Raw genomic sequence first — 26,360 nt, forward strand, 5'->3', positions numbered from 1 at the left:
CTAGTCCAATGTCTTTTGCACAGTAGACAATTGATAATTATCTCTCAACAAATTCAAAGCAACAAAGAATAAGAATCATCCATGAGCATGATAAATTCATTTGACACAGTCCACTTAACATTTCCTACAGTGACTTAAAAGGTAGAGAGCATCCTTGTTCCTTTAAATCAGACACTAGGTAGTAGTGATGGGCCAAGACAGAAAAAATATAAAACATGAAACATAAAAAAGTAACCTTTAATTTTGCTGGCTGCCAAAAAAATTAAACTTGGAAGAAAAATTTGAAATAGTGTGATAGAGTTCTGGCTATGGGCAGGCATAAAGATTCTCAAGCTAAATTCCACCTTCAGATACTTATTAGCTATGTTACCACTTACAACTCAAGACTCAGTTTCTTCACCTTTCAATTCAAGACATTAATACCATTAGCAAAAAGAGTCAGACACAAAAAAGTATTTCGCTGTTATTAAGACAACTAAGATAGAAAGTTTACATATTTTAGTCATTTTTTTTTACTGTTACATAATTATAGAATTGCAAAGGACATTAGAATCCATCTAACCCAAAGCCTTTATTTAGGTGAGAGAAGGAAAGAGGGAGACAAGTAAGTGTGTTTTAAGTGAATTTCCAGAGTCACAAAACTTGCATCTGAAGCCAGATTTGAAATCAGATCTTGCTGACAAATCCCTCATTTTACAGATGAAGTTAAATGACTTGTTCAAGGTGATAGAAGCAGGCAATAAAATAAGTAGGATATGAACACTGGTGTTGTATATAAGTCCGGAGATTTTAAAACTATCCCAAGTATGCTCTATGTTTTATGACAAAAATATTAATAGGTTTCAGCAGGTAGGTGACTCAGTGGATTCAGGGCCAGAATTGAAGTCAGGAAGACTCATCTTTCTGAGTTCAACTCCAGCCTCAGATACTTACTAGCTGTGGACCCTAGACAAGTCATTTAATCCTGTCCACCTCAGAGTTCCCTCATCTATAAAATAAACTGAAGAAGGGAATGGCAAACCACTCTACTATCTTTGCCAAGAAAACCCAAATCTGGTCACAAAGAATCAAATATGACAAATGACTAAACAACAACAACAAAAAAAAAATCAATGAACCAAAATATACATTTGTTTAGATATACTTAAGAACTATAACTTTTCCCACAGTATTTTTCATATTTTGGTAGTTTAATAACTATTATCCTACCTATCCTCCCAGAGTTGTTATAAGGATCACATGAGATATTTGTAAAGCTCTTTGCCAGCTTGAAAGGGGTATATTATATTTAACACATAGATTAAGCTAGTTTTATCATTAATATGATAGTAATATAGGAAACTAAATTTGTAAAACATTTTAAATATATCCCCTCATGTGATCTCACAACACCCTGATGAGGCAAGTACTACAGGTTACTCCCACTTTTATAGCTGAGAAAACAAAGGCTTAGTGAAATTAAGTGTCTAAAGATCCTAGAGAGGTTAATTAACTAATGTCAGAGTAGAATTTGAACTAGGTTTTCCTAGATCCAAGTCTAACAATCTATTTACTATGTTACACCACCTTATATCAAGAGCCTAACATCAAATTTCTAAATGTGAATTCTTTATACAAGTTACACTAAAAATACTTGATAAAGTTAATAATAAAATAGTTTTTTTTTTTTTACTTTTATCAGTATAAATGATTATGTATTAGAGAAAAATGTAGGTTCTTCCCTCTGTGCCTGTTCTTTTTCACTAACTCTATTCTTAGTCAGCAATTAACATCTAACAGAATCATTGAATAGGAAGAAAACTTAAAAGACAGGCTAATCTTACCACCTATCTAAAAAGAAAATCTTGAAACATCCTTTAAAACTAATCATTCAGCAAATATAATAAAGATGACAATACTACCTAAACTAATTTATTTATTTAGTACTATACCAATCAGACTTCCCAAAAACGATTTTGATGACCTAGAAAAAGTAACAACAAAGTTCATATGGAAAAACAAAAGGTCAAGAATTTTAAGGGAATTAATGAAAAAAAAAAAAAATCAAATGAAGGTGGCCTAGCTGTACCAGATCTAAAATTATATTATAAGGCTGCAGTTACTAAAACTATCTGGTATTGGCTAAGAAATAGACTAGTTGATCAATGGAATAGGTTAGGTTCAAAGGACAAAACAGCCAATAACTTTAATTATCTAGTGTTTGACAAACCCAAAGACCCCAGTTTTCGGGATAAGAATGCATTACTCGACAAAAATTGCTGGGAAAATTGGAAATTAGTATGGCAGAAACTAGACATTGATCCACACTTAACACCGTACACCAAGATAAGGTCAAAATGGGTTCATGATCTAGGCATAAAGAATGAGATCATAAATAAATTGGAAAAGCATAGGATAGTTTACCTCTCAGACTTATGGAAAAGGAAGGAATTTATGACCAAAGAAGAACTAGAGATCACTATTGACTACAAAATAGAAAATTTATTATCAAATTGATTATATCAAATTGAAAAGTTTTTGTACAAACAAAACTAATGCAGGCAAGATTAGAAGGACAACAATAAACTAGGAAAACATTTTTACAGTCAAAGGTTCTGATAAAGGACTCATTTCCAAAATATATAGAGAACTGACTGTAATTTATAAGAAATCAAGCCATTCTCCAATTGATAAATGGTCAAAGGATATGAACAGACAATTTTCAGATGATGAAATTAAAACTATTACTACTCATATGAAAGAGTGTTCCAAATCACTATTGATCAGAGAAATTAAAATTAAGACAACTCTGAGATACCACTACCCACCTGTCAGATTGGCCAGAATGACAGGGAAAGATAATGCGGAATGTTGGAGGGGATGTGGGAAAACAGGGACACTGATACATTGTTGGTGGAATTGTGAACACATCCAGCCATTCTGGAGAGCAATTTGGAACGATGCCCAAAAAATTATCAAACTGTGCATATCCTTTGATCCAGCAGTGTTTCTACTGGGTTTATACCCTAAAGAGATACTTAAAAAGGGAAAGGGACCTGTATGTGTCAAAATGTTTGTGGCAGCCCTGTTTGTAGTGGCCAGAAGCTGGAAAATGAATGGATGCCCATCAATTGGAGAATGGTTGAGTAAATTGTGGTATGTGAATGTTATGGAATATTATTATTCTATAAGAAATGACCAGCAGCAGATTGGCTAAGATGACAGGAAAAAATGATGATGATTGTTGGAGGGGATGCGGGAAAACTGGGACATTGATGCATTGTTGGTGGAGTTGTGAACGAATCCAACCATTTTGGAGAGTAGTTTGGAACTATGCTCAAAAAGTTATCAAACTGTGCATACCCTTTGATCCAGCAGTGTTACTACTGGGATTATATCCCAAAGAGATTATAAAGAAGGGAAAGGGACCTGTATGTGCACGAATGTTTGTGGCAGCCCTTTTTGTAGTGGCTAGAAACTGGAAACTGAATGGATGTCCATCAGTTGGAGAATGGCTGAATAAATTGTGATATGTGAATACTATGGAATATTACTGTTCTGTAAGAAATGACCAACAGGATGATTTCAGAAAGGCCTGGAGAGACTTACACGAACTGATGCTGAGTGAAACGAGCAGGACCAGGAGATCATTATATACTTCAATAAAATTAAGATGAAGTTCTGAAGACCCCATCTCAAATGAGATAACCAAATATTTAATGGAGAGTAATGAATGAACCAGCTACCCTAGAAAAAGAATCTGGGAGATGATAAAAACCATTAATTGAATTTAACCCTATATCTATGCCACCGATTTTTGATTTCCTTCAAAACAATTGTAAAAATTAGAGTTGATTTTTTGTACAGAAAAATAACGTTTTGGCCGTAATTAATTTATATTTTTAAATTTAAATCTACTGGTCATCCTGCCATCTAGGGGGGGGTGGGGCTAAGAGGTAAAAATTGGAACAAGAGGTTTGGAAGTTACTGTAAAGTTACCAATATAACCTGTAAAAAAGGCAAAATAAAAAAAAAAAAAAAAAAAAAGAAAGGGATATGGAGATTTGGGATTAACAATGATGTTGAGAATGAGCAGAAAAGCATTTTTTCAACCCAAATATTGATGAGGAGCGGGAAGAGTTTTTTAAAAGAGAAATTTCTAAAAGTTTCAGGATAAAGGATGGAAGAAATACACCCAAAGAAAAAATAGTGTGAAACTGCTTAATTTTTTTTTTCTTCCCAGTTTATTTATACCTTTCTAAACCAATTTCCCCTGAGCATCAAGAAAATTGCCGTTTAAATATTTATCCAAGATCTACTGTAACCTATTTAAATTATAGTACTGCTTGGATCTCAGGGAGGGGGAGGGGGGAAAAGGGAAAAAGTGGTCAAAATTTTTGGCATGGGCTGTCAATAAGAAGTATTAAATAAAAAAAAAAAATAAAAAATAAAATAAAGCTAATCATTCACTTTCTTTTTATACACTTCTCCAAATAAGTTCTATACCTCACAAGATAATTCATGTAATTTCTTTATTTTTATTTGTTATAATAACTTTTTATTGACAGAACCCATGCCAGGGTAATTTTTTTTACAACATTATCCCTTGCACTCACTTCTGTTCCGATTTTTCCCCCCCCCCCCCCCCCCCCCTAGATGGCAAGCAGTCCTATATATGTTGAATATGTTGTAGTATATCCTAGATACAATATATGTGTGCAGAACCAAATAGTTTTCTTGTTGCACAGGAAGAATTGTATTCGGAAGGTAAAAATAACCCGGGAAGAAAAAGAAAAATGCAAACAGTTTACATTCATTTCCCAGTGTTTTTTCTTTGGGTGTAGCTGCTTCTGTCCATCATTGATCAATTGAAACTGAATTAGGTCTCTTTGTCAAAGAAATCCACTTCCATCAGAGCACATCCTCATATAGTATCGTTGTTGAAGTATATAATGATCACCTGGTTCTACTCATTTCACTGAGCATCAGTTCATGTAAGTCTCACCAATCCTCTCTGTATTCATTCTGCTAGTCATTTCTTACAGAACAATAATATTCCATAACATTCATATACCACAATTTACCCAACCATTCTCCAATTGATGGGCATCCATTCAGTTTCCAGTTTCTAGCCACTACAAACAGGGCTACCACAAACATTTTGGCACATACAGGTCCCTTTCCCTTCTTTAGTATCTCCTTGGGGTATAAGCCCAGTAGTAGCACTGCTGGGTCAAAGGGTATGCACAGTTTGATAACTTTTTTGGGCATAATTCCAGATTGCTCTCCAGAATGGTTGGATTGGTTCACAACTCCACCAACAATGTATCAGTGTCTCCGTTTTCCCGCATCCCTTCCAACAGTCATCATTATTTTTTCCTGTCATCTGAGTCAATCTGACAGGTGTGTAGTGGTATCTCAGAGTTGTCTTAATTTGCATTTCTCTGATTAATAATGACTTGGAGCATCTTTTCATATGGCTAGAAAGTTTCAATTTCTTCATCTGAGAATTGTCTGTTCATATCCTTTGACCATTTATCAATTGGAGAATGGCTTGGTTTCTTATAAATTAGAGTCAGTTCTCTATGTATTTTTGAAATGAGGCCTTTATCAGAACCTTTAACTGTGAAGATGTTTTCCCAGTTTGTTGCTTCCCTTCTAATCTTGTTTGCATTAGTTTTGTTTGTATAGAAGCTTTTTAATTTGATGTAATCAAAATTTTCTATTTTGTGATCAATAATGGTCTCTAGTTCGTCTTTGGTCACAAATTTCTTCCTCCTCCGCAAGTCTAAGAGATAAACTATTCTATGTTCCTCCAATTTATTTATAATCTTGTTCTTTATGTCTAAATCATGGACCCATTTTGATCTTATCTTGGTATATGGTTTTAAGTGTGGGTCCATGCCTAATTTCTGCCATACTAATTTCCAGTTATCCCAGCAGTTTTTGTCAAATAATGAATTCTTATCCCAAAAGTGAGGATCTTTGGGTTTGTCAAACACTAGATGGCTATAGTTGACTATTCTGTCTTATGAACCTAACCTGTTCCATTGATCAACTAATCTATTTCTTAGCCAATACCAAATGGTTTTGGTGACTGCTGCTTTATAATATAGTTTTAGATCAGATACAGCTAGGCCACCTTCATTTGATTTTTTTTTTCATTAATTCTTTTGAGATTCTCAACCTTTTATTATTCCATAAGAATTTTGTTGTTATTTTTTTCTAGATCATTAAAATATTTTCTTGGAAGTCTGATTGGTATAGCACTAAATAAATAGATTAGTTTAGGGAATACTGTCATCTTTATTATATTCGCTCGGCCTATCCAAGAACACTTAATATTTTTCCAATTATTTTAAATCTGATTTTATTTGTGTGGAAAGTTTTTTTGTAATTTTGCTCATGTAATTCCTGACTTTCCTTTGGTAAATAGATTCCCAAATATTTTATGCTATCAACAGTTATTTTGAATGGAATTTCTCTTTGTATCTCTTGCTGTTGGATTTTGTTGGTGATGTATAAAAATGCTGAAGATTTATGGGGATTTATTTTATAACCTGCAACTTTGCTAAAGTTATGAATTATTTCTAATAGCTTTTTAGTAGAATCTCTGGGGTTCTCTAAGTATACCATCATATCATCTGCAAAGAATGTAATTTCTTAACAGCTACAACAACAGCTATTAACTATCTTCCTTACTATTAGCTAAACATCCCCTTCAATACTATTTTAACACAACTAAGAGTGATGCACACATGTAGTTCCTGCTGCTGTAAAAGCTGAGGCTGATGGATTGTTTTGAGTTTAAGATTTCTGAACTATAGTTGTTCTAAAAGTCTGTCAGAGGTCCACATTAACTGCAGCACTTGTATGATAATGCCCCATCATCCAGGGGAGCACAACAGTTGACTGAACTGGAGAAGAAAATGGCAAATCACTCCTATATCTTTTTCAAGAAAAGCCCAAATGAGATAATAAAAAGTCAGATACCACTGAAAAATGGATGAACAAACTCCATTCCTGGATGTGATAGAGCCTCAAGAACAGGATCACTACAAAAACATGTAAATTTTCTCCCAGAAATTACTGTCTCAAGACCCTCAATATGGCAACTCTCTGCAGGTAAGAGGGCAAGAAGCCAAAGAGAAGAAGTAATCTGGGGATAGCTATAGGACACAAGTAGGGATAGATAGTCAGGTTTTAAATTATTTGAGAGAAAAAAATATTCTGGACTTTATCAAAAAACATTTGCCGTAAAGTAATACAGGTCAGCAGACCTGTATTTAGGAAACTTTTCAAGGGCCTTCATCTTTCAAGAGTCACATACTATTTTCTCAAAGTCCCTCTTAAAACATGGCATATAGAATTTAACATTAGAGACCAGATGTGATCTAATTCAGAGTTCAATGGAGAATGACAAATGTAAAACCTTTTTTCTACAAAGTAATAACTTTGATTAAATTGGCCAAAGATGGCACGTTTTTTGCTTGGCCACTTCACCATAACTGACTGCTAAAAATAACTAATTCACATTCATATGAAATGATTTTCCAGCCTTAACTTTATATATTTGATTTTTTTTTTCACAGCACAAAATTTGAAATTCACTTCTACTTATTTGATTTTGTTAATTTCAACACACTAGCTCCAGTGTATCGTTTTTTAGTTCTGATCAGTCATCAAACCTATTTTTCTTTTCTGCATTTGTATGATCTGCAAATAATTCCTCTTAACACCAATATATTAAGTAACCCTACACTATTTGGGTAGATAGTTTGACAAATGACAAGATTATCTCACTCTGGCCATATTTCTTCATTTTGATTAAAAGTATAACTCAAGAGACTCTTTAAAAAATATCTTTTTCAAGTATGCCCACTATACTGCACAATGGGCTAAGAAATGTAAGGACAAAATAATATGTACCTTCAACCCTCAGAAAGTTTACTGCCTAACAAGAAGAATTAGATATATATACAAAATGAAGTTAAAATGTGAGAAGTACAAATAGAGGAAATTACCCAACTTATGTTTAAAAAGTATAATTGACAATAAGTGAACACAGACATTAAATATCTCTACAATTACTGGCCTACCAAATTAGAGAGTTAGATTTCACAGTTGGATAGAGTCTTGGGCTTGGAGATAAAAAGACCTGAGTTCAAGTTCTTACTAGCTGCGTGATACTGAGTTAAGTCTGTTTCCCTCAATCTCCTTATCTGTAAAAGGAAGATGAGAATAGCTTCTATCATCCAGGGTTATTGTGAGGATCAAATGAGATTTGAATTGCTTACCACAAAAATGTTAACCATATTTTTATAACTAAATTTATAAAAAAATCAACTTAAAGTAGATAAGGGGGGAAAAATACTTAAAGAAGATTTCAATACTACAACAGAATATTATAAAAGGTAAATAAAGAAATTAAATTTAAACAGTGCTGAAAAACTGGATCTGCACATATATGAAGACCTTTTAAACACATATATGTATGTAATATACACACATATGTAAGAAAACTACTGTGAAAATGCAAGACCATGTTGTTTTTTAAAAAAAACATGGTATAATCATCAACACTCGTTACAAAAAAAGGACCTAATGAAGATGTAAGTTAATTCACATAGCTACAAATTCTAAACATTACATTATGGATTTCAATGCCTGAAAAGTATAATCAACAATAACAATAATAATAAGTTGCAAGTCCCCATGGAAACTAGAAGAAGACTTGATTAATACTGACTAGGTTAAAGAACAAGTTACAGAAACAAACTACAAATTGACGATATAAATAGAACAAATCAAAATCTATGATATAGCCATTCTATTATTCAAAGGCAAATTTACATTCAACAATTAACCAACAAGCATCTATTAAACTTTTAATTAAGTGGCAAAATCTGTGCTAAGCAATGGGAATACAAACACAAAAATGAAACTTCTTTAAGAGGCTTACATTAAGAAAAAAATGGCATATGTATGCACACATCTAAAAGAGGAGATAAACATGTGTTAGTATACAGAAAAAAAGTATTGGGGGGGGTGTTGTAGAGGGGATAATAGAATTAAGAAAGGTCTCACATGGAAGAAAGTGTTGACCCAATTAAGCTTTCAGGAAAACTTTTAAGAGGCAGAGGTGAGAAGAAAATATTTCAAAAGAAAAAGAGAAAAATAATGCTTTTTTTTTTTCAGCTAAGCTAAAGAAATTTAAAATGAAAAAACTAACGGCAAACAAAATAAGAAATCATCAGGGTTAAAGAATAAATTTCATAATAGAAAATAATTCAAGGTTTTTTTTTTTTAAGAACAATGGAATTGATAAACCAAAAAGCATAAACAAAAATTAAATTAAGAAAATGGAAAACAAAATTAGAACAAACAACAAAAAAGTGGAGAATAAAAGGGTAAATCATTATCTGAAACAGAAAAAAATTCAGATTGTAAAAAATTGTAAAATTCCTTAACTGATGAGACTGATCACATAAGCAAAATTTGAAGAAGGAACTGAATAAAGCATTCATTGAAAAGGCAGAACTGATTCACAACTAAATTCTATCAAAATATTTAAAGAACAAATAATGCATAAGCGATTTCATAAATAGAAAAAAATATATAAGGCGCCTTTTTCAAGAAGCAAAATAAGAAAGTGATCTACATACATATTTCAGGTACCTTTAATAAAACAGCAAAAGTCACATTTCAAAAGCAATTTTTTACAGCAGAACACATCTTTACAATCACTCACTCAATTGAAAGTTCAAGAAAGCACAAGACCCCTGGTGTTACTGTTGGCTAACTATCAGCAAACTTTTCCTGAGGAGACAGAGAGTGTATATTGGGTGGGTTTTGTATAAAAAACCTGACGGGGAAGTTAAGTAACAGTGAAGTAAGTTAAGGAGCAGAATTAAGGAAAGAATTAGCAGGGATATGAAAGGGAGAGGTGTGGGGGGAAGAAGGGGAGGGGGGGTAAGAGGAACTGGGGTAAGGAAGGAAAGGGGGTAGAAATAGAGAACAAAAGAACAACCTTCAAGGAAGTATAGATGGATAATCATGGATATAATTTCTTCTACTCATATATCCTTTCTTGAACTGCTAATTTATTGTTTTACACACACATACATACACACAAAGAAACTTTCCTGATGTTCTGCTGGACACGATGTTCTGTTTTATCTCGTCTTGCTTTTCTGTTTTTCATTTTTTTATTCTTTTTTTTTTAAATAAATTTTTTAAAAAGACCCCACAGGATTAAAGTGTTTTGAATGCCTATATTCTAATGAAATCAAAGTTCTACTAAGGAAATGTGTTTAAAAATGTTATCAATCCATAAACTAGGAATACAAATTAAAAAGAAATGTTATGTTTTCCCACTAAAAATAAACATTTTATTCTTACCCAGAATTTTCTTTAAAATATTAACAGATTAGACAAAAAGAGCTTTAAATATCTTTTATATGGTATAACAATTTACTTTAAAATAACTGAGACTAAAAAAACTTAACTGCAATTACAAATGATTTCAGCAAAAGCAAAACATAAGATAAATCTATGAAGTCCAATGACTTATTTCGGTTAAAAAAAAAAAAAAAAAAAATCAATAAGCAATATGGCTTAAAAAGAGATGACCATAAAAATCAGGAAGACCTCTGAAAAAACTAGACATTGCAAAACAGTTATGCACTGGTCTTTGTAGAAAAAGTTTCCATAATCTCATAACTCTTAAGAGTTACTTACACACATCTAATCCTATATTTAGTCAAGAAAAAAAGAAGATATTCAATATACATAGCCAAATTGAGCTGATATAGTAAAAATGCATATACTAATAAAATTAATTTATACTTTAAAAATGCAACTAACAAAATACCAATGGAAAACTTTATACTATTAACTAAAAATAGACTAAATGAAAAACAAAATGAAACACAAAGGGAAAATATAAAGGAAAAAAGGGGACTAACAGTGTCTGATGACAAATTATACAAGGCAGTATATGTCAAAATTGTAGTAAATTTTAAAAATTAGGAAGAAAAACAGTTCAATGGAACATATTAGCTCATATGATTGAGCAATATTTGATAAATCCAAGGAAGGTTGTTGGGGAACATAGTACAACAGAATAGAAGATCTTATGTCACATTCCAAATTCATCAATAAATCAAAATATTTCCTTTTTAAAAAACTCCACAAAATTAGTATATTGGAATGCTGCATGTAGTAAGGTGAAAATCCTTTACCATTTAACAAAGAGAAGAACAAGTGGCATTCATAGAGATTTTCTTAAAATATTGCTTCACTTGGGCCATACCAACAATTCTGTGAGGTTTATACTACAAGGGTTATTATCCTCTTTAAGAATAAAAAAACTAAAGCTCAGGGAAATTAAAGGACCCGCCTATGATGACATAGCTATTGAGTATCACAAGTGGGCCTTGAACCCCTAGGTTCTTCTAGGCTGCAAAACTATATCCATTACAGGATACATATATATATGTATGTGTGTGTGTGTATGTATGTATGTATGTATGTGTGTGTATATATATATATATATATATATATATATATATATATATATATATATATATATATAAAATATATAAAATATATTTTTTTTCCTTCCCAATCACAAGTATCAGGGATTTAGATCCAAAAGTGATCTCAAAGGTCAAGGCTGAACTTTTTATTTTGGTTTATAGTTGAGGAGACTGAGACCCAGACAGATTCTAAGTTCTTTTCCTGGGTTATAGCCAGTAAGTCTATGAGGCAGAATTTGATCCCACATCTTCTTAACTTCAAGGTCCAACACACAACATATTACAACATACTGACACTAAATGAATAATTATTTTTAAAATATAGAGTTCTTGCATAACAAAAAAGATACCTTCTGAAAAAAAAAAAGATGAGGGAAATAGCTTTGCAATAACCATTTCTAATAAAAATTCAAAGTATATAAGGCCCTCCAATCTTGCATTCCTGATTGCCAACTTATTGATCTTCAAAAGAATTATCCCAAACACATCTTAAACTCATTATGTCCAAAAAAAATCCTCTCCAGTTCCTAACTTTCCTACTGTCAAGGATACTACCACTCTCCCAGTCACCCAGGTTCCCCACCTAGGCACTGTCCTCCTCCCTCACTCCCCAGGCCCAATCAATTGCCAACTCTTGTCCATTACCCAGTAATATCTCCTATATAAACCCTGCCCTTCCTGCCCTACCCTCCATCTGCTCCAAAAGTGCCCACTCCGTACAGGTCCTCATCACCTTAAGCCTGAACTACTACACTAACCTTCTGGGTAGTCTCCCTCTCCACACATCCCTCCACCTTCAGCTTTCTTCAACTGTCAAATTGATCAGGTGTCCTAAAGCAGAAGTCTGAAAGCTCTCTCTCCTTATATGTGGTCAGTTTCTTTGTCTTCCTTCAAGTCCTAGCTAAAATCCCACTTTCTACAAGAAATTTTTTTTTGTGTATAGTTGTTTGTATGATGACTCTCCCATCAGACTAGGAGCTTTTTTGAAAATGATTGTTTTTTTGTCTTTCTTTCCAACTCTAGCGTTTGGCATAGTGCCTATCTCAGAATGCCCACAACAAATGCTTGCTGACTTGACTATACAAATGTATACACTTATGAACAAATCCTTAAGAGATAAAGCAAAGATTATGAACAGCAAATTCTTGAAACCCAAATTATCAATAACAAATGTCTAATAAATCAGAGAAATAAAATACAACAATTCTGAGATACTATCATTAAAATAATAAACTATAATTCAATCCTGACATGACTATGGGAAAAAGTTATCCTAATACTACTGTTAGTGGCAGAAAAAAAGAATTCTCAACGAAAATATCCTAAGCAGCATAATTTTAAGAAGCAAAAATAAAAACAAAAACCACTTAGGAAACTATGCACCCAAGAACTGAGAGAAAAGCTCAAGAAATAGTAGCTATGCAATGTAATGAAACGTAATTATATCATAAGAAATGTCAAAAAAGAGGAAGGTATAGCAAGTAATAATAAAAAGAACTCTAGGTAACAGCTATACTTGGGAGACAGGACATGGAGCATAGAATAAAGGAGTTTCCTATAAAGGATATTGAGTCAATTAGATGAGCAAATGATAGTAAAAAGAGTATGAGGAAACATCAATATCTCAGAAGCCAAAGGAAGAAAGACTATCCAGGAGGGTGATCAACACAAATAAAAGATGCAGAAGACAAGGAAAATAAGCACTGAGAAGGGTGCAGATTTAGGGTTTAAGAAACTGCTGTTAATCTTGGTATACTGAGAAATCAGAATGTAAGGAGCTAAGTGGTGGGTACTAAAGAAGGAAAGGCATCAAATATAGCCAAATGTTCCTAGGAGATTCAAAGAGAAGGGAAGAAAATATGATAGTAACCTGAAAGAAGTGATGGATCAAGTGAAGGTTTGTTTGGGGTTTTTTTAATAATAGCTTTTCCTTTTCAAAATACATGCAAAGGTAGTTTTCAACATTCAACTTCGCAAAACCCTGTATTCAAAATTTTTCTCCCTTCCTTCCCCCCACTTCCCTAGACAGCAAGTAATCTAATATAGATTAAATATGTGCAATTTTTGAAGGCTTTTTTAAAAATATGTTAAATTTGAACATGTGTGTAGGCAACAAAAAAGGAGAGAAGAGATTGAAGCTGAGACACACTAGACAATGATAAATGAAATAAACTTCTGAAGGAGATAGAAAGACATGATTTCAATGACACAAATAGAGAAGTTTTGAACAAGCAAGGAAAAAGGTCACCTTTTCCTCCAAAACAACAGGAAAAAAAAAAAAAGGAAAGGCATAGAAACTGTGAGAATATGGAACATTGGAAACAAGGAAACATAGTAATATACCTAGCCTTTATAGCTTTACAGATTTCCAAGCACTTTACATATGCTATCTCATTTGGCCCTCACAGCACAAAGTGAAATAGCTACTTTTCCACTTTTAAAGATAAGGAAACTGAGGCTAAGAAGTTAGCTGCCTATCCTAGCTATTATGTGTATTATGAGAAAGGACAGAACTCTAATCTTGCCTCCCACTTTGTTAACAAGGAGTAAAGCAGGAGGTTCAAGGTGTCCTCAAACTTCGGCCAGGGGGCTAGATGCGGCAGCTGAGGACAATTATCCCCCTCACCCAGGGCTATGAAGTTTCTTTATTTAAAGGCCCACAAAACAAAGCTTTTATTTTTACTATAGTCCGGCCCTCCAACAGTCTGAGGCACAGTGAACTGGCCCCCTATTTAAAAAGTTTGAGGACCCCTGTATCAAGGAGAACAAAAGGACCCATTCTTATCTATAAAAGAGCAAGGAACAGGTTGAGAAAAAAACAAAACAAAACAAAACAAACAAACAAAACAATCATTATAATAAAACCAGAAATGAAATAGGACCTGAAATTTCAGTGTCATATGAAATTAGCAGCTGTTATCTTCTCTCATAGTTTTCCAGGGTTACCTAGAGCAAAAAGATGAGGCTTTGAGAGAAAGGAGGCAATCTGAATAGACTCACACAGCCAGTTTGTGTTGGAAGTAGGACTTGAACCAGGTCTTCCTGGCCCTGAGAATAATTCTCTATCCACTATGCTGGGAAAAGAGAGCAGGACTTACTAAATTTTATCTTCTTAAAAAAAAAAAAAATCAAATTTGACCAATCTTTTCAACATCTTAATATCTATTTGGATCTTGATTCTATTATATAATGAGCAAAATAATCATTCCAGCTTTCTGAAAATGTGATAAATATGTCATCTATGGCTTTGTTGGAGTTATCTGTGAAAATATTCAACAGAACAGTGCAAGAGACAGAGCCCTAGGATCCTGAACTAGATAAGGGCCTTCATCCAGGTTGGCAGTTATCCAATAATCATAACTCTTTGGGTCTTGTCAGTCAACCAGTTCTGAATGTATTACATGCCTCCATCTTGTCTACAAAGCCATTAGAAGCTATCAAACCTCTTGCTGAAACTTGATCCCTGCCTTTCAGAAAATTTCCTTCTTCAAATATATACCATATATTCCGAAAAAACCTTCTCTAGCTAAAGTGGCTTCTCTTCTTTCTCAAATTTTCCTATAGATCATTTTATCTGGCTATCATATTACTCTCCTAAATAACTTGCTTTCAATTTCTCTTGATTGCAATAACAATCTTCATACCATTGCTAGATTAATGTTTTTAAAACTTCCTTTGCCTCGGTCATGAATTACTTCTCTGTATGTATATTCTACATTAACCACATTCTAAAAGAATATAAACTCCTTGATTTCCTTCACAAGCTAATTGTACAATATTTCAGAGTCTGATTCTTTTTGTACAGCAAAACAACGTTTTGGTCATGTATACTTATTGTGTATCTAATTTATATTTTAATATATTTAACATCTACTGGTTATCCTGCCATCTAGGGGAGGGGGTGGGGGGGTAAGAGGTGAAAAATTGGAACAAGAGGTTTGGCAATTGTTAATGCTGTAAAGTTACCCATGTATATATCCTGTAAATAAAAGGCTATTAAATTAAAAAAAAAAAAAGAATATAAACTCCTTGAATACAGACTTTATAATTTTCTTAATATTTGTATGCTCATTGTCTAGTCCAATATCTTGAACAATTTGCTTACAGTAAATGCTTTTTAAATACAAGAATACAATGTAAAATATTCTTCAAATATTGACAACTCTTTTTAAATAGTATTTTATTTTTCCAAATACATAGGAAAATAGTTTTCAACATTCACCTTTGTAAAACCTTGTTTGTATTTGAAATTTTTCTCCCTTCTCCCCCCCCCCCCCCCCATCACCCACTCTCTAAAACAACAAGCAATCCAATATAGGTTAAACAAGTGCAATTCTTCTAAACATATTTCCATATTCATATTCTAACAACTCTTACAAAAGAATGTACTGGTGGATTTTTTTTTTTTAATAAACTTATAAATGACAGCAAGAGAATAGAAAATTGTCAGAACTGTTTCTATTAGGAACTGAAAAAGCTGACAGTTGCAGTACAGAAAGGGTAAATAGCAAAGCCAGAGAGGAAGACTAAAGAAAATGGAAAAGTTTCCAAAATCTTAAGAATAAAGGCCAGAAGATGATTAGCAAAAGGTAGAAAAGAAAAACCAGCCATTTGTAAATAAATATTTTCCGAAGCCTAAGTTAATGGTCTTCTTGTTTGAGCAATGTTCTGTATGACAAAATTTTAATTGTACAGTCCAAAAGTATCTATCATTGCCTCACAATACAAAGCCAAGTTTAATCTCATTCATCACTTCATCTCCTCCCTCCAAAAGGGGGGCTTCGCTATTTATCAGTGGTTTTTGTCCTTTGGTTGTGTTGGGGAGAGGAATAAAAATGAAATTAAGGATAAACTAATCACTAACTAAATTCTAATGATTCTTAATTTAAATACAAACATTTATTACTAATCACTGGAGACACAAGGATAAAATGATACAGTCCTTGTTCTTAAATTCTATTTGGAAGAAACAACACATATCCAGAAAATAAGTCTGTTTATTTTCTTTTTTTTTTTTTTTTTTTTTTTTTATTTAATAGCCTTTTATTTACAGGATATATACATGGGTAACTTTACAGCATTAACAATTGCCAGACCTCTTGTTCCAATTTTTCACCTCTTACCCCCTCCACCCCCTCCCCTAAATGGCAGGATGACCAGTAGATGTTAAATATATTAAAATATAACTTAGATACACAATAAGTATACATGACCAAAACATTATTTTGCTGTACAAAAAGAATCAAGGTCTGTTTATTTTCAAGTTTATTTAAGACAAATCAATTCTTTCATAAAATATTATTTTTTATTTACTGTATTTGTTCAATACAGTGTTAGGCAGGATGGGAACTTTAAGATCCAAGCTTTCAGGAGCTTACAGCTTTATTGAGGAAACAAGACATGTATATAATAAACACGTACATAATAACAGAGAGCATAATGTCAAAATGGAAATAACGTATTAGTTCAGAAATAGGAGAAACTACTTGATGCTACAGGCTTTTAAAAAGACACTGGAATCAATTTAAGTATTTGTTACAAGTGAGCTTTTGGAGAGAGGCAATGGAGAAGACAGTAGTGAAGAGTGAGTGGTTAGTAATTATGCTTTTGTTGACTAATCAATTGGTAGTAAAAAAAAATATTTTAAAAAGATCTTCAGTGAAACATTTAAAACCAACTCAGAAAAGGAAAGTTTAGAAAGGTCAACAGACAAGGAGGGCAATGTGGGTAATACTGTGTTAACATTTCATATGCACTTTAAAAAATATCTAAGGATGTTCTAGGATGTTCTTAAGATTCAGTTTTATATGCAATTCTTTGTGTTCTTTCTATACTGAAATATTCAAGTTTTTTTGATTTTTTTAAGCTTATAATAAAAAAAGGAAAAAAAACATGTAAAAAGGCATTGAAATCGATCATAAATAGCTAAATAACTCCTCACCCAAAACTGTCAGATATAATAGCCGTTTTTAGCCAGCCTATCTCTAACAGCCAAGATCCTTCTCTCCTATTTCTAACTGCTAAATACGAAATGAAACAAAGTCTAGGGCCAAAAGGTCTGAGCCGCAAAGGGATAAACAGGTAACTTTCACAAACTTCCTTAATCTTAAAATCGGGCCAATAAAATTTATTATATTTCTGCCTCATAGGGGAAAAAACATATGTATGGATATAAATACACAAAAAAAATGTATTTAACTAAATGTACCAATTTCCTGTTTAGTTACATTTCAAATATAGTCTGGAAATGTTTGCAACAAATTAATTTTACTTTCAAAAAAAGAAAAACTTTTGTAAACAGAAATTCATGTCCTTAATAGAAATATCTTAACCTTGAAAATAGTTTTCCCCTTAATCTGAATTGTTGGGAAAAAAATTAGGCGTTCAAGCTTCTGCATGCCACTTGAAAGACAGGTCCAGCAAAAGCTGGGTAGGCGGCAGTAAATTTAACACCACTCTTCTTTATAAGCCAAGTTCATGTGGCAATAACATAAACAGTTTTATGTCCCTCTGATTTGAGCCTAACCGAGCAGCAAAATTACACAACTAATCTTTTAACTTAGTATGAAAATATATTTTTTAAATATACTTTTGAGTGGCAGTGTAGTCTAATGAATAGAGTGTAGACCTTGGATCCTCAAATACTTGTGATTCAAGACCTGCCTGAGTCACATTTGCTGTGTAAGGCAAGTTATTCAACTTCAGGGACAAAGGCAAATTTCTAAGACTAAGTACAGTTCTCTAAACCTAAATCACAGACAAACTGCAGATCTGCATCATATATATACATATACAAACACTTTAGGGAATTTAACATGACATATATTTTAAGAAAACCAAAGACATTCTATATGTGTGACACTCTAACCAGCTAATAGAACCAATTAAATTAAGGTGTCTAGAAAAATGCTCTTAATGTTGGAGAGAAAAAATGATCTCAAAATTTTGCAGGCATAGGGGATTCCCAGATGAAGGAACATCCCTTATCAATGAAAGTCTACAACATCTCTGCAATTAATAGTCTTAGAAAGTGGGTTGGAGCACTGAGAAGTTAAATGACTAACCCAGGGTCATATAACCAATATATTTGAAAAGTAGAACTTGAACTTAGGTCTTCCTGGCTTCAAAGCTGACTTTGTTGGTTAAACAACACAAGTTCTCTACTAATATTACTGTTCAGCTTATTATCTCAAGTTTAAAAAAAAAAAACAAAAACTAAAAATTAAGTATATCTCTGTATATACTGCATATAAGTATATCATAAAATCCCATATTTGCAGGGTTGAATTATAGTTATACATGTCTATCTGAATGGAACATCAGTATTAGTCAAATGTCATTTATCTGCTCAAAGAACTATTACTATTCAGAGAGAAAATTATTTTTATTTCTTAATTCAGTCAATGTTGTATTTCCATAGGATATGAGTCAATCTTTCTCAATTAGAAAGCAAAGATTTCTACGAATATACCAACAAAGATTCAAAACTACTAGTTATTATATTTTCTTGAGGTTTTTTCCCCCTCAAAGAAACAGTAAGATGGTCATTAAAAAGAAAAAAATAATAACCCCTAGGCTGATATCTAGTTCTTGAAGTGTAGGGAATTCCAGATGTGAAAACAATCTCTAAGATACAGATCTGCAGCTTTAAAGTCTTAAAGCAAAAGTGTATGAGTCTTCTCAAAACTACAATCTGATCTTTCCTGAATCATTATTATGAACCATATTTCAATCTAATTAATTTCCTTGGTAATTCTTTGTATTATTCTGAGATGAAATGAATCAATTTTGCTAGTTTGCCAAAGTGTTCTAAACTACCAAAAAGATTAAGAAGCCCATTTAGAGATCTGTCTGAAAGGCTAAATGACTTACCCTAAAATAAGAGTCAAAGTGAGGACTTGAATCTAAGACTTTTTGATTACAAGGCTGATCTTCTATCCAATATGCTGTACCTAGGTGTTCTTTTTGAGAAAAAAAATTCAAGAAGGAAATATGCCACCTTGAGATAACTTCAACACACAATTCAAACAATGAAAAAAGAAATTATGTAACTGAATTTACAGAAATTACAAAACAAATATAATTCAGTTGTTTATCTGGTTAAAATAGTCGTAACCCAAAGAATAAGAGATTTTAAATGTTGCTTAAGATCAGAAGCATTACTAATAACTGCTTGGATGTATTTTATATTTTAAAGCATTCTAAATCTCAATTTTTTTCTGGCCGTCATCTTAGAATTTCGTTTATTATTTACAAACTGAAGGAAAAGAAACTTAAAGAAAATGTATCATTAAACTCCTTTTTGATCAGGAAGACCAATATGGCAAAGGAATCATATGCTTGCTTATTCCCTAATTACTAAGAACAGAAATTGAAAAACATTCAAGGAATATGTACTTTTAAAAAAATGGTTGCCATCATCAAGATTTCCAATAATGAAAACAAAATAACCTCAAGATATATGCTCCTTAGTATTTCTGAATATAACCAGAATAACTGTCACTCTCAAAAGTACTTTAAAAGGAAACTCCCCAAAGGTGGGGAATCCCAAAGTATTAAATGGCTGAGCTTAGATGCATAGTTGTTACAGATAAAACATGAAAACGGAAGTAACAATGTAGCTAAGAAATCATGTGCAAGAATAATATTGCCAATGATAAAAGAAAGCCAATTCAAATAAACGATTTTCGTGATTGTAAGACGCTAATCGAAAGCAGCAACAATACTAAAGTTTTCTGCTATTTCTATTTATTGGAACTGAAAAACCACGTATTTCTAATTCTCAACTACTCTCCAAGTTATAAACGCAACACCAGATCGATTATCATACCGTAATAGTTGCCATAAGCAATTTTTAAAAATAACAAGTAGTGCCTGAAAAATGTTAACAGTTCTACAACTGAAAGAAATACTTTTTCCAGGATCAGATCCTTAAGCCCCTGCTTCTGAAACGTACCTCCACTTTTGTCATTTTCAAAAAAAAGTTTAATCTCCCTTATGTATCAATCTCCATTAGAGGCGACATAATAGTAAACATATATACCTTTTGAGGGGCAAGGGCAAGAGTTTCGAGCAAGGTCACCAAAATCTCTCAAGAACTCGTCTATGTTGGAGAGAGAAAGAAATAGCATACTCAGCGCCCAGGACGCTACCTCATTTCCCTAATAGGGATGAAAAGCTCAGGCCTCTGGTAGCTTCCAGCTGACGCCAGTGTTCTCACACCAACCCCCCCCCCCCCTTTTTTTTTTTGACAGGATCTTCAGAAGCAGCAGCTATCGCTGGCGTGGGTGAGGGGGGACCGCGTCTCAAATACAGGGTTCGCGGATCAAATCTAGGCACTCGGCAACACGCCCCACGCCTCCCTCCCCGGGAACTGGTGCAGCAGCACCTAGAGACATCTTACGTGGGTCCCCTATAGGAAGCTATGCCCAGTCGCACGGCGCATCATCTCGAAGGCTCAAACGGGCGTTGAGGAGGGCGAGAAGGAAGAGTTTCGGTCGTTCCCTCACTTGGCTACTATAATTACAGGCTCCATTTCCTGTCCCAGGGGTGACGACCAAGTCACCTCGGGGAGAGAAGTCCTTTCCCGGGGCGCGCTGCCAACCTGGGCCACCCCATCCTGGCCGGGGGCTGGACAGCCCTTAGCCAACCTTCTCTTGGGTACCACGACCCCTCCCCCTGCCCCGGGGGGGGGGGGGGGGCGACGGAAAGAGGCTGGAGCTCTAGAGTCCGGGCACTGTCCCCTGCCCAGCCCGCGCGGCCCGCTCCCTATCTTGCCCTCTGCGCCCGCCACCCCACGGGCCCGGGCGAGCACCCACCTCTCTGCAGGAGTTTCACCTCCCCGTTCTCCTCTCCGGCCCCTCCGGCTTCCCCCGCCCCGGCGACGACGTGCCTCCTCTTCTCCTTCTCCCTCTTCTCCTTGGGTCTCCGAGGCTTGGCGTTAGCTGCAGCGGGGGCCGGGAGCAGAAGGTGGTGGTGGGGCTGAGCGTGGAGTAGCGTCGGAGAGACAAGCAGTTTGCGGGGCAGAGGTTGAGGAGAGAGTGAAGAAGAGGAGGAGGAAGAGGAGGAGGAGGAAGAAGAGGAGGAAGAGGAAGAAGAGGAGGAGGAGGAAGAGGAAGAGGAGGAAGTAGTGGCGGTGCCCGCGGGAAAGGAGAACCCGCCGGGAGGGGTGGCGACAGCGGCCACGGCCGCGAAGCTCCACAACGCGGGGCTGCCATAGCTCTGAGGCGGAGGCGGCTGCTGCCTGCTATTCCCGCCGCTGCCACCGCCCCCTTCCCCGTTTACTCTTCGCGGCGGCTTCTTTTCCTCCGTCCTGACTTTCTTGGCCGACAGAGAGCATGATGGGTCTCGAGTAGAGGGAGGCGGCGGCGGTTTGCAGAACGATTCTTTCTCCGGGGCGGCGGCAGCACCGTGAACTGGGCTCAGCGGCTCCGCCATTTTGCGCTCCTGTTGTATTTACTCTCCCTCCGCTCCCAAGCGCTGAGGCTAGAGGGGCGGGCCATCATCGGGAGGGGAGGGGAAGATGGGGAAGGGGCGGAGCGGAGGAGGGGCGGCCCGGAGGCGTTCGCCATAGGACGAGCGATGCTGAGGGATCCCTGCACTCGCCAATCATACTCGCGGACAGGGAAAGGCGGGGTGGAACCGAAGAGCAGAGTGGAGAAGTTGAGTAGGATTCTGCGGCACGCGGCGCGAGACAGAGAGGGGGCGGGGAAGGTCTGCCAACCGCCTCCTGGATCGGTGCCTCCAGGGGCTCGCGGGGGTGACTGCCGAGCGTGGGGCCCCGCCCGAGATGCCCAAACACGCCTCTCCCCAGCTCTCGCACCTCTCTCCGTCAGTACAAGTATTTTTTCCCCTCTTCTCTTTTCTTTTACGCTTCATTACCTTCTCTTCCTGTTCCCTGGGCCCCCTTCCTGGCTCACTGATCTCTGACGACTTAATCTCAGGGATGTTCAGAGGAAGGAAGCTGCAGGCGGAGAGGAGAGTAAGTCGTTTTTTTCGGTTTAAGTTTGTATCCGGGATGGAGGAAGGGACCTCAAGTTAGTGTTTCTGACAAAATGCTGGTGGTGCCGCTGCTGTTATTGTCGTTGTTGTCTCTGCCGTCTGCCTTACGACATCATTTTCCTTGGGGTCAGTCAGTCTCTGGTCAGATAGCCTTTTTTTAAACGCCTGCTGTATGGCTGCGCTTTTGGGTCCTTCTCACCTATCGTGATTGGCTGCTGGTTTAACATTAACCATTAGAATTCACCAAGACATTTTCGCTTACAGAAGTTCCACTTTAAAATGTTAAACTTTTTTCAATTAAAAAAGTTTTTTTCTTTCTTTCTTTGAGTTCTATCTGCCCATTTTTTAAAAAAGTCAAATAGCCAATTCCGGCCGAAGCCAACAGAAAAGTCGTTGGCATATTTTTTTTTTAAAGCCTACCTATTCATTCATATGAAAAATCTAAGAGTTTTGAGCAAAACTGCTATTTTAAGATTACTGTATTTTTGAGTACTTTATTAAGTATCCTAACTGTTTTTGTACTCTGTCTACTTAAAGGGAAAGGGATTTGAGAAGTTTTTTAAAAACCAGTAATTTGTAATAACCAGTAATGCTAAAGGTGACTTGTTTGCCATTAGCTTCTGAAACGGACTTAATGTCAGAATTAAGGAATCTGTGGTGTAGATTGTAATGTTGTTAAGAGATGACTAAAGAATAGAATGATTTTTAACAGTAACCATTAGAATCGATTTAAGATATAAGTAGGGAAAATGTCAATAAGATTATAAAATTGTATTAGTCAAGGTGAGAGAACGAATAGAGACACTTAACTATTACAAATAAATATTCCATGTGTTTAAAATCTTTGAACATGTACATTTTTGAGGGTCTTTGAAATCAACCTTAATCTTAAGCGTTTGGATGTGTATAACCTCAAAAAGTGGAGATAATACAGTTTCTTTTTTATTATTAAAAATATCTTTTTAAAATTTTGAATTTCCAGGAATGAACATAATATAATGTAATAATCACTGGATTTGAAGTGAGTTGAACAGAGTTCAAATCCTGTCTCTGTTGCTTTACAACCACTGTGACCTTGGACAAGTTACTTCTCAGTATCTGTTTTCTCATCTACAAAATGAAGTTACAATGAATTTAAAAAAAAAAAAAAAAAAAAAACTGGTTCTAAATCCCATGATCCTACATGACTTGAAAAGCCTAAACTTGAAATAAAAACCTTAAGTTTGAGTCATAGCTCTTCTACTATGGGTAAGTTATTTAACCTCTCTGAGCTAGTTTTCTTATCTGTAAATGGAGATGATGATATACTCCCTACCTCTGGGAGTTACTTTCCCTTTTTTTGTATTGCCAGTTGCAGTGCCACCCTAGCATATTATAAACACATAATAAATGCTTGTTGACTAATTGGCTGGCTGAATGACTGATGGATAGAGGCAGCTAGGTAATATGGTAGGCCCTTAAACTCTCTGCCTCAGTTTTTTCAACTGTAAAATGAGAGGAATAATAGAAATTAATCCCAGGTTTATTGTGAGGATCAAATAAATTAACATACATATACATATACATTTATTTATTTATTTATTTATTTAAAGGCTGTACAAATTTTTATGAATGCTATTTAAAATACTAGATATAATTAGCAAAACTTGTGTTTATATAACCCACTTTACAAATATTACCTCATTTAATCCTCAGACCTCTAGAAGACAGGTGCTGTAATTATCCTCATTTGTCAGATAAATAAACTAAGGCCTACAGAGATTAAATGACTTGACACACAGCTAGTTCTAAGGCTACATTTGAATTCAGAGCTTGATAACTCCATGTCCATCACACTGTGCACAATAGGAGATACTTAATTCTGGAGAAACCACATTATAAAACATATTCCAATATGTAAATGTAAACTAATAGTAGAGGTATGTACAATTCACATTTAGGATAGCTATGCATACTCTTCTCTACTAAAATTAATTGAAAATATTCTTTAATTAATTTTAATTTGTGACCTGGGATTTACCTTAAAACATCAATATGATTCCTTAAAATGAAAGATAAGATGATTTTAATCTTGCTGATGTTATTTAACAACTAAATGAGTAGAAAATACATTTTGTAATAAATTTAAGAATTTTAAATTCTGAAATCTTTATTCAACTGCAAAACATTTATTGGTTTTGTTTTCAAATCTTTCCAATTAAGAAAAGTCTAAACTTTTAAACTAACAATTCTCCCAAAGTTTCTTCCACATAACTATATGACATTGTTGTTTTACTCCTGCGTTCTTTCTAAAGTAAATGTCTGTTGAATGAGCCAAATTAGAAGTACCTGTATTTCAAAGTTGCTCTGAATGTTTTCCTGAGTTTTTTCTTTTTAAACAGTTCAGTGCTGCTGCCACCACCACTACATCTGACCACTGGGAGAAACTAATTTCCATAACTATCCTATATAAAAAAATTTTTTTTCTTGGTTTCATTTGAGACAGGGTTGGAACATTTCAAAAGGAATTTTTATGAGAAAACTTAATGTAAATAATATTCCCTTACTTCTTATCCCACCAGAAAAAAAAAATCTTAACTACCAAAAACCTTTAAAAAAAAACTTTTTTAAAAATGTAGGTTAATAATCCTAAATAATTTAATAAAAAAAACTTAGGTACTGCTGATTATGTGGTATATAGTTTCCAGTCCTTTCCCCGCAAATCAAAATTTTCTAGATTGCATTATAAATTTTGTTAGAGAAATATACTGTCATTTCCATCCCAAAATTACTTAGGATTAACATTACTGTTCTCATCTTCAAACCTCCTAAAACCTGCTGCCATTGTCATTTCCAAATTTGACCCTCCCAGGATGTTAGGGTAGGCTATATTTTTATTGGCTCTCTTGAGCTTCTGCCTGGACCCTGGCACACTGGATAAGGTATTTCCCATCTACTCCCAAAGTTTAATTTCTTTCTGATTCTTATCCATTTCAGACTATATACTACTGACTTTACCAATAAATACCTCCACCCTATTCCTCAAGGATTTCTGTTATCTTAGAATCCTAAAAAAATCCCTCTTCTTTCCTCCAAGCCATTTCTCCCTGAACTGAACATTTCAAACCTCTACCGATTCTGACACATTACATGACAAGATTTGAATTCATAAACAAGTATGCTTTTAAGCTAAATTGACCTTAATAAAGATATAAAAAATCCAATTTGGGTTCACATTTAAGTTCAAAAGATTAATTGAATAAACGGGGGAGGGGGGGTTTGAAACACTACCAACAATAATGTTGGGCTTGGTTGATATATTTACTTTTACTTATTAATTAAGTAATTTATTTATTTTTATTCTTTGTTAGAAGGAATGATTCAGAGTTGAAGGAATATAATGGGGAAATATTAATGATGTAAAAACAAAATAGTTTAAAAACGGTAAATACCAACTCTATAGGTATATGTTTAGCCTTATCTTCCTTAGCAGTTCATATGAAAAAGATATAAGGATCTATTTGACTGTAGTGTAACAGATACAAAGTCACTGTTTTGTTTTCTGGGGCAGTTTCTGTTTAGAATGAGGGAAGTGAGAAAGTCCCATTATATTTAGCCTTAGTTATACTGCATATGTATTATTATGTTGAGCCCTAGGCTCTGTTGTGTAAATTAGTTAAAAAGCTGGATTTTCTGAGAAAAAGGGAGTCAAGATGGTAAAATAAGAGGACTGATTGATATATTTGGGAATGTTTCACTTGGAGAAAGGAGGATTTGAGGGAGGCCAGGGTATTATCATCTTCAAATAGTTGAAAAATTGTCATGTGAAAAAGATTTATTCTGCTTGACCCAAGAGGCCCC

The 26,360-nt window shown here is 34.7% G+C and overlaps 1 protein-coding gene across 1 annotated transcript in view; it reads right to left on the bottom strand.

Moving 5' to 3' along the window:
- RSBN1L (round spermatid basic protein 1 like) overlaps positions 1 to 22,063 on the bottom strand; it is a 95,216-nt gene extending 73,153 nt beyond the window's left edge. Inside the window, exon 1 of the mRNA XM_031938688.1 lies at positions 21,338 to 22,063. Coding sequence (XP_031794548.1) covers positions 21,338 to 21,956 — 619 coding nt within the window. The 5' untranslated portion in view covers positions 21,957 to 22,063. The remainder of the gene's footprint in view (positions 1 to 21,337) is intronic.
- Positions 22,064 to 26,360: the final 4,297 nt, after the last annotated feature.

The sequence above is a fragment of the Sarcophilus harrisii genome, chromosome 5 (assembly GCF_902635505.1).
Source record: "Sarcophilus harrisii chromosome 5, mSarHar1.11, whole genome shotgun sequence".
NCBI lineage: Eukaryota > Metazoa > Chordata > Mammalia > Dasyuromorphia > Dasyuridae > Sarcophilus > Sarcophilus harrisii.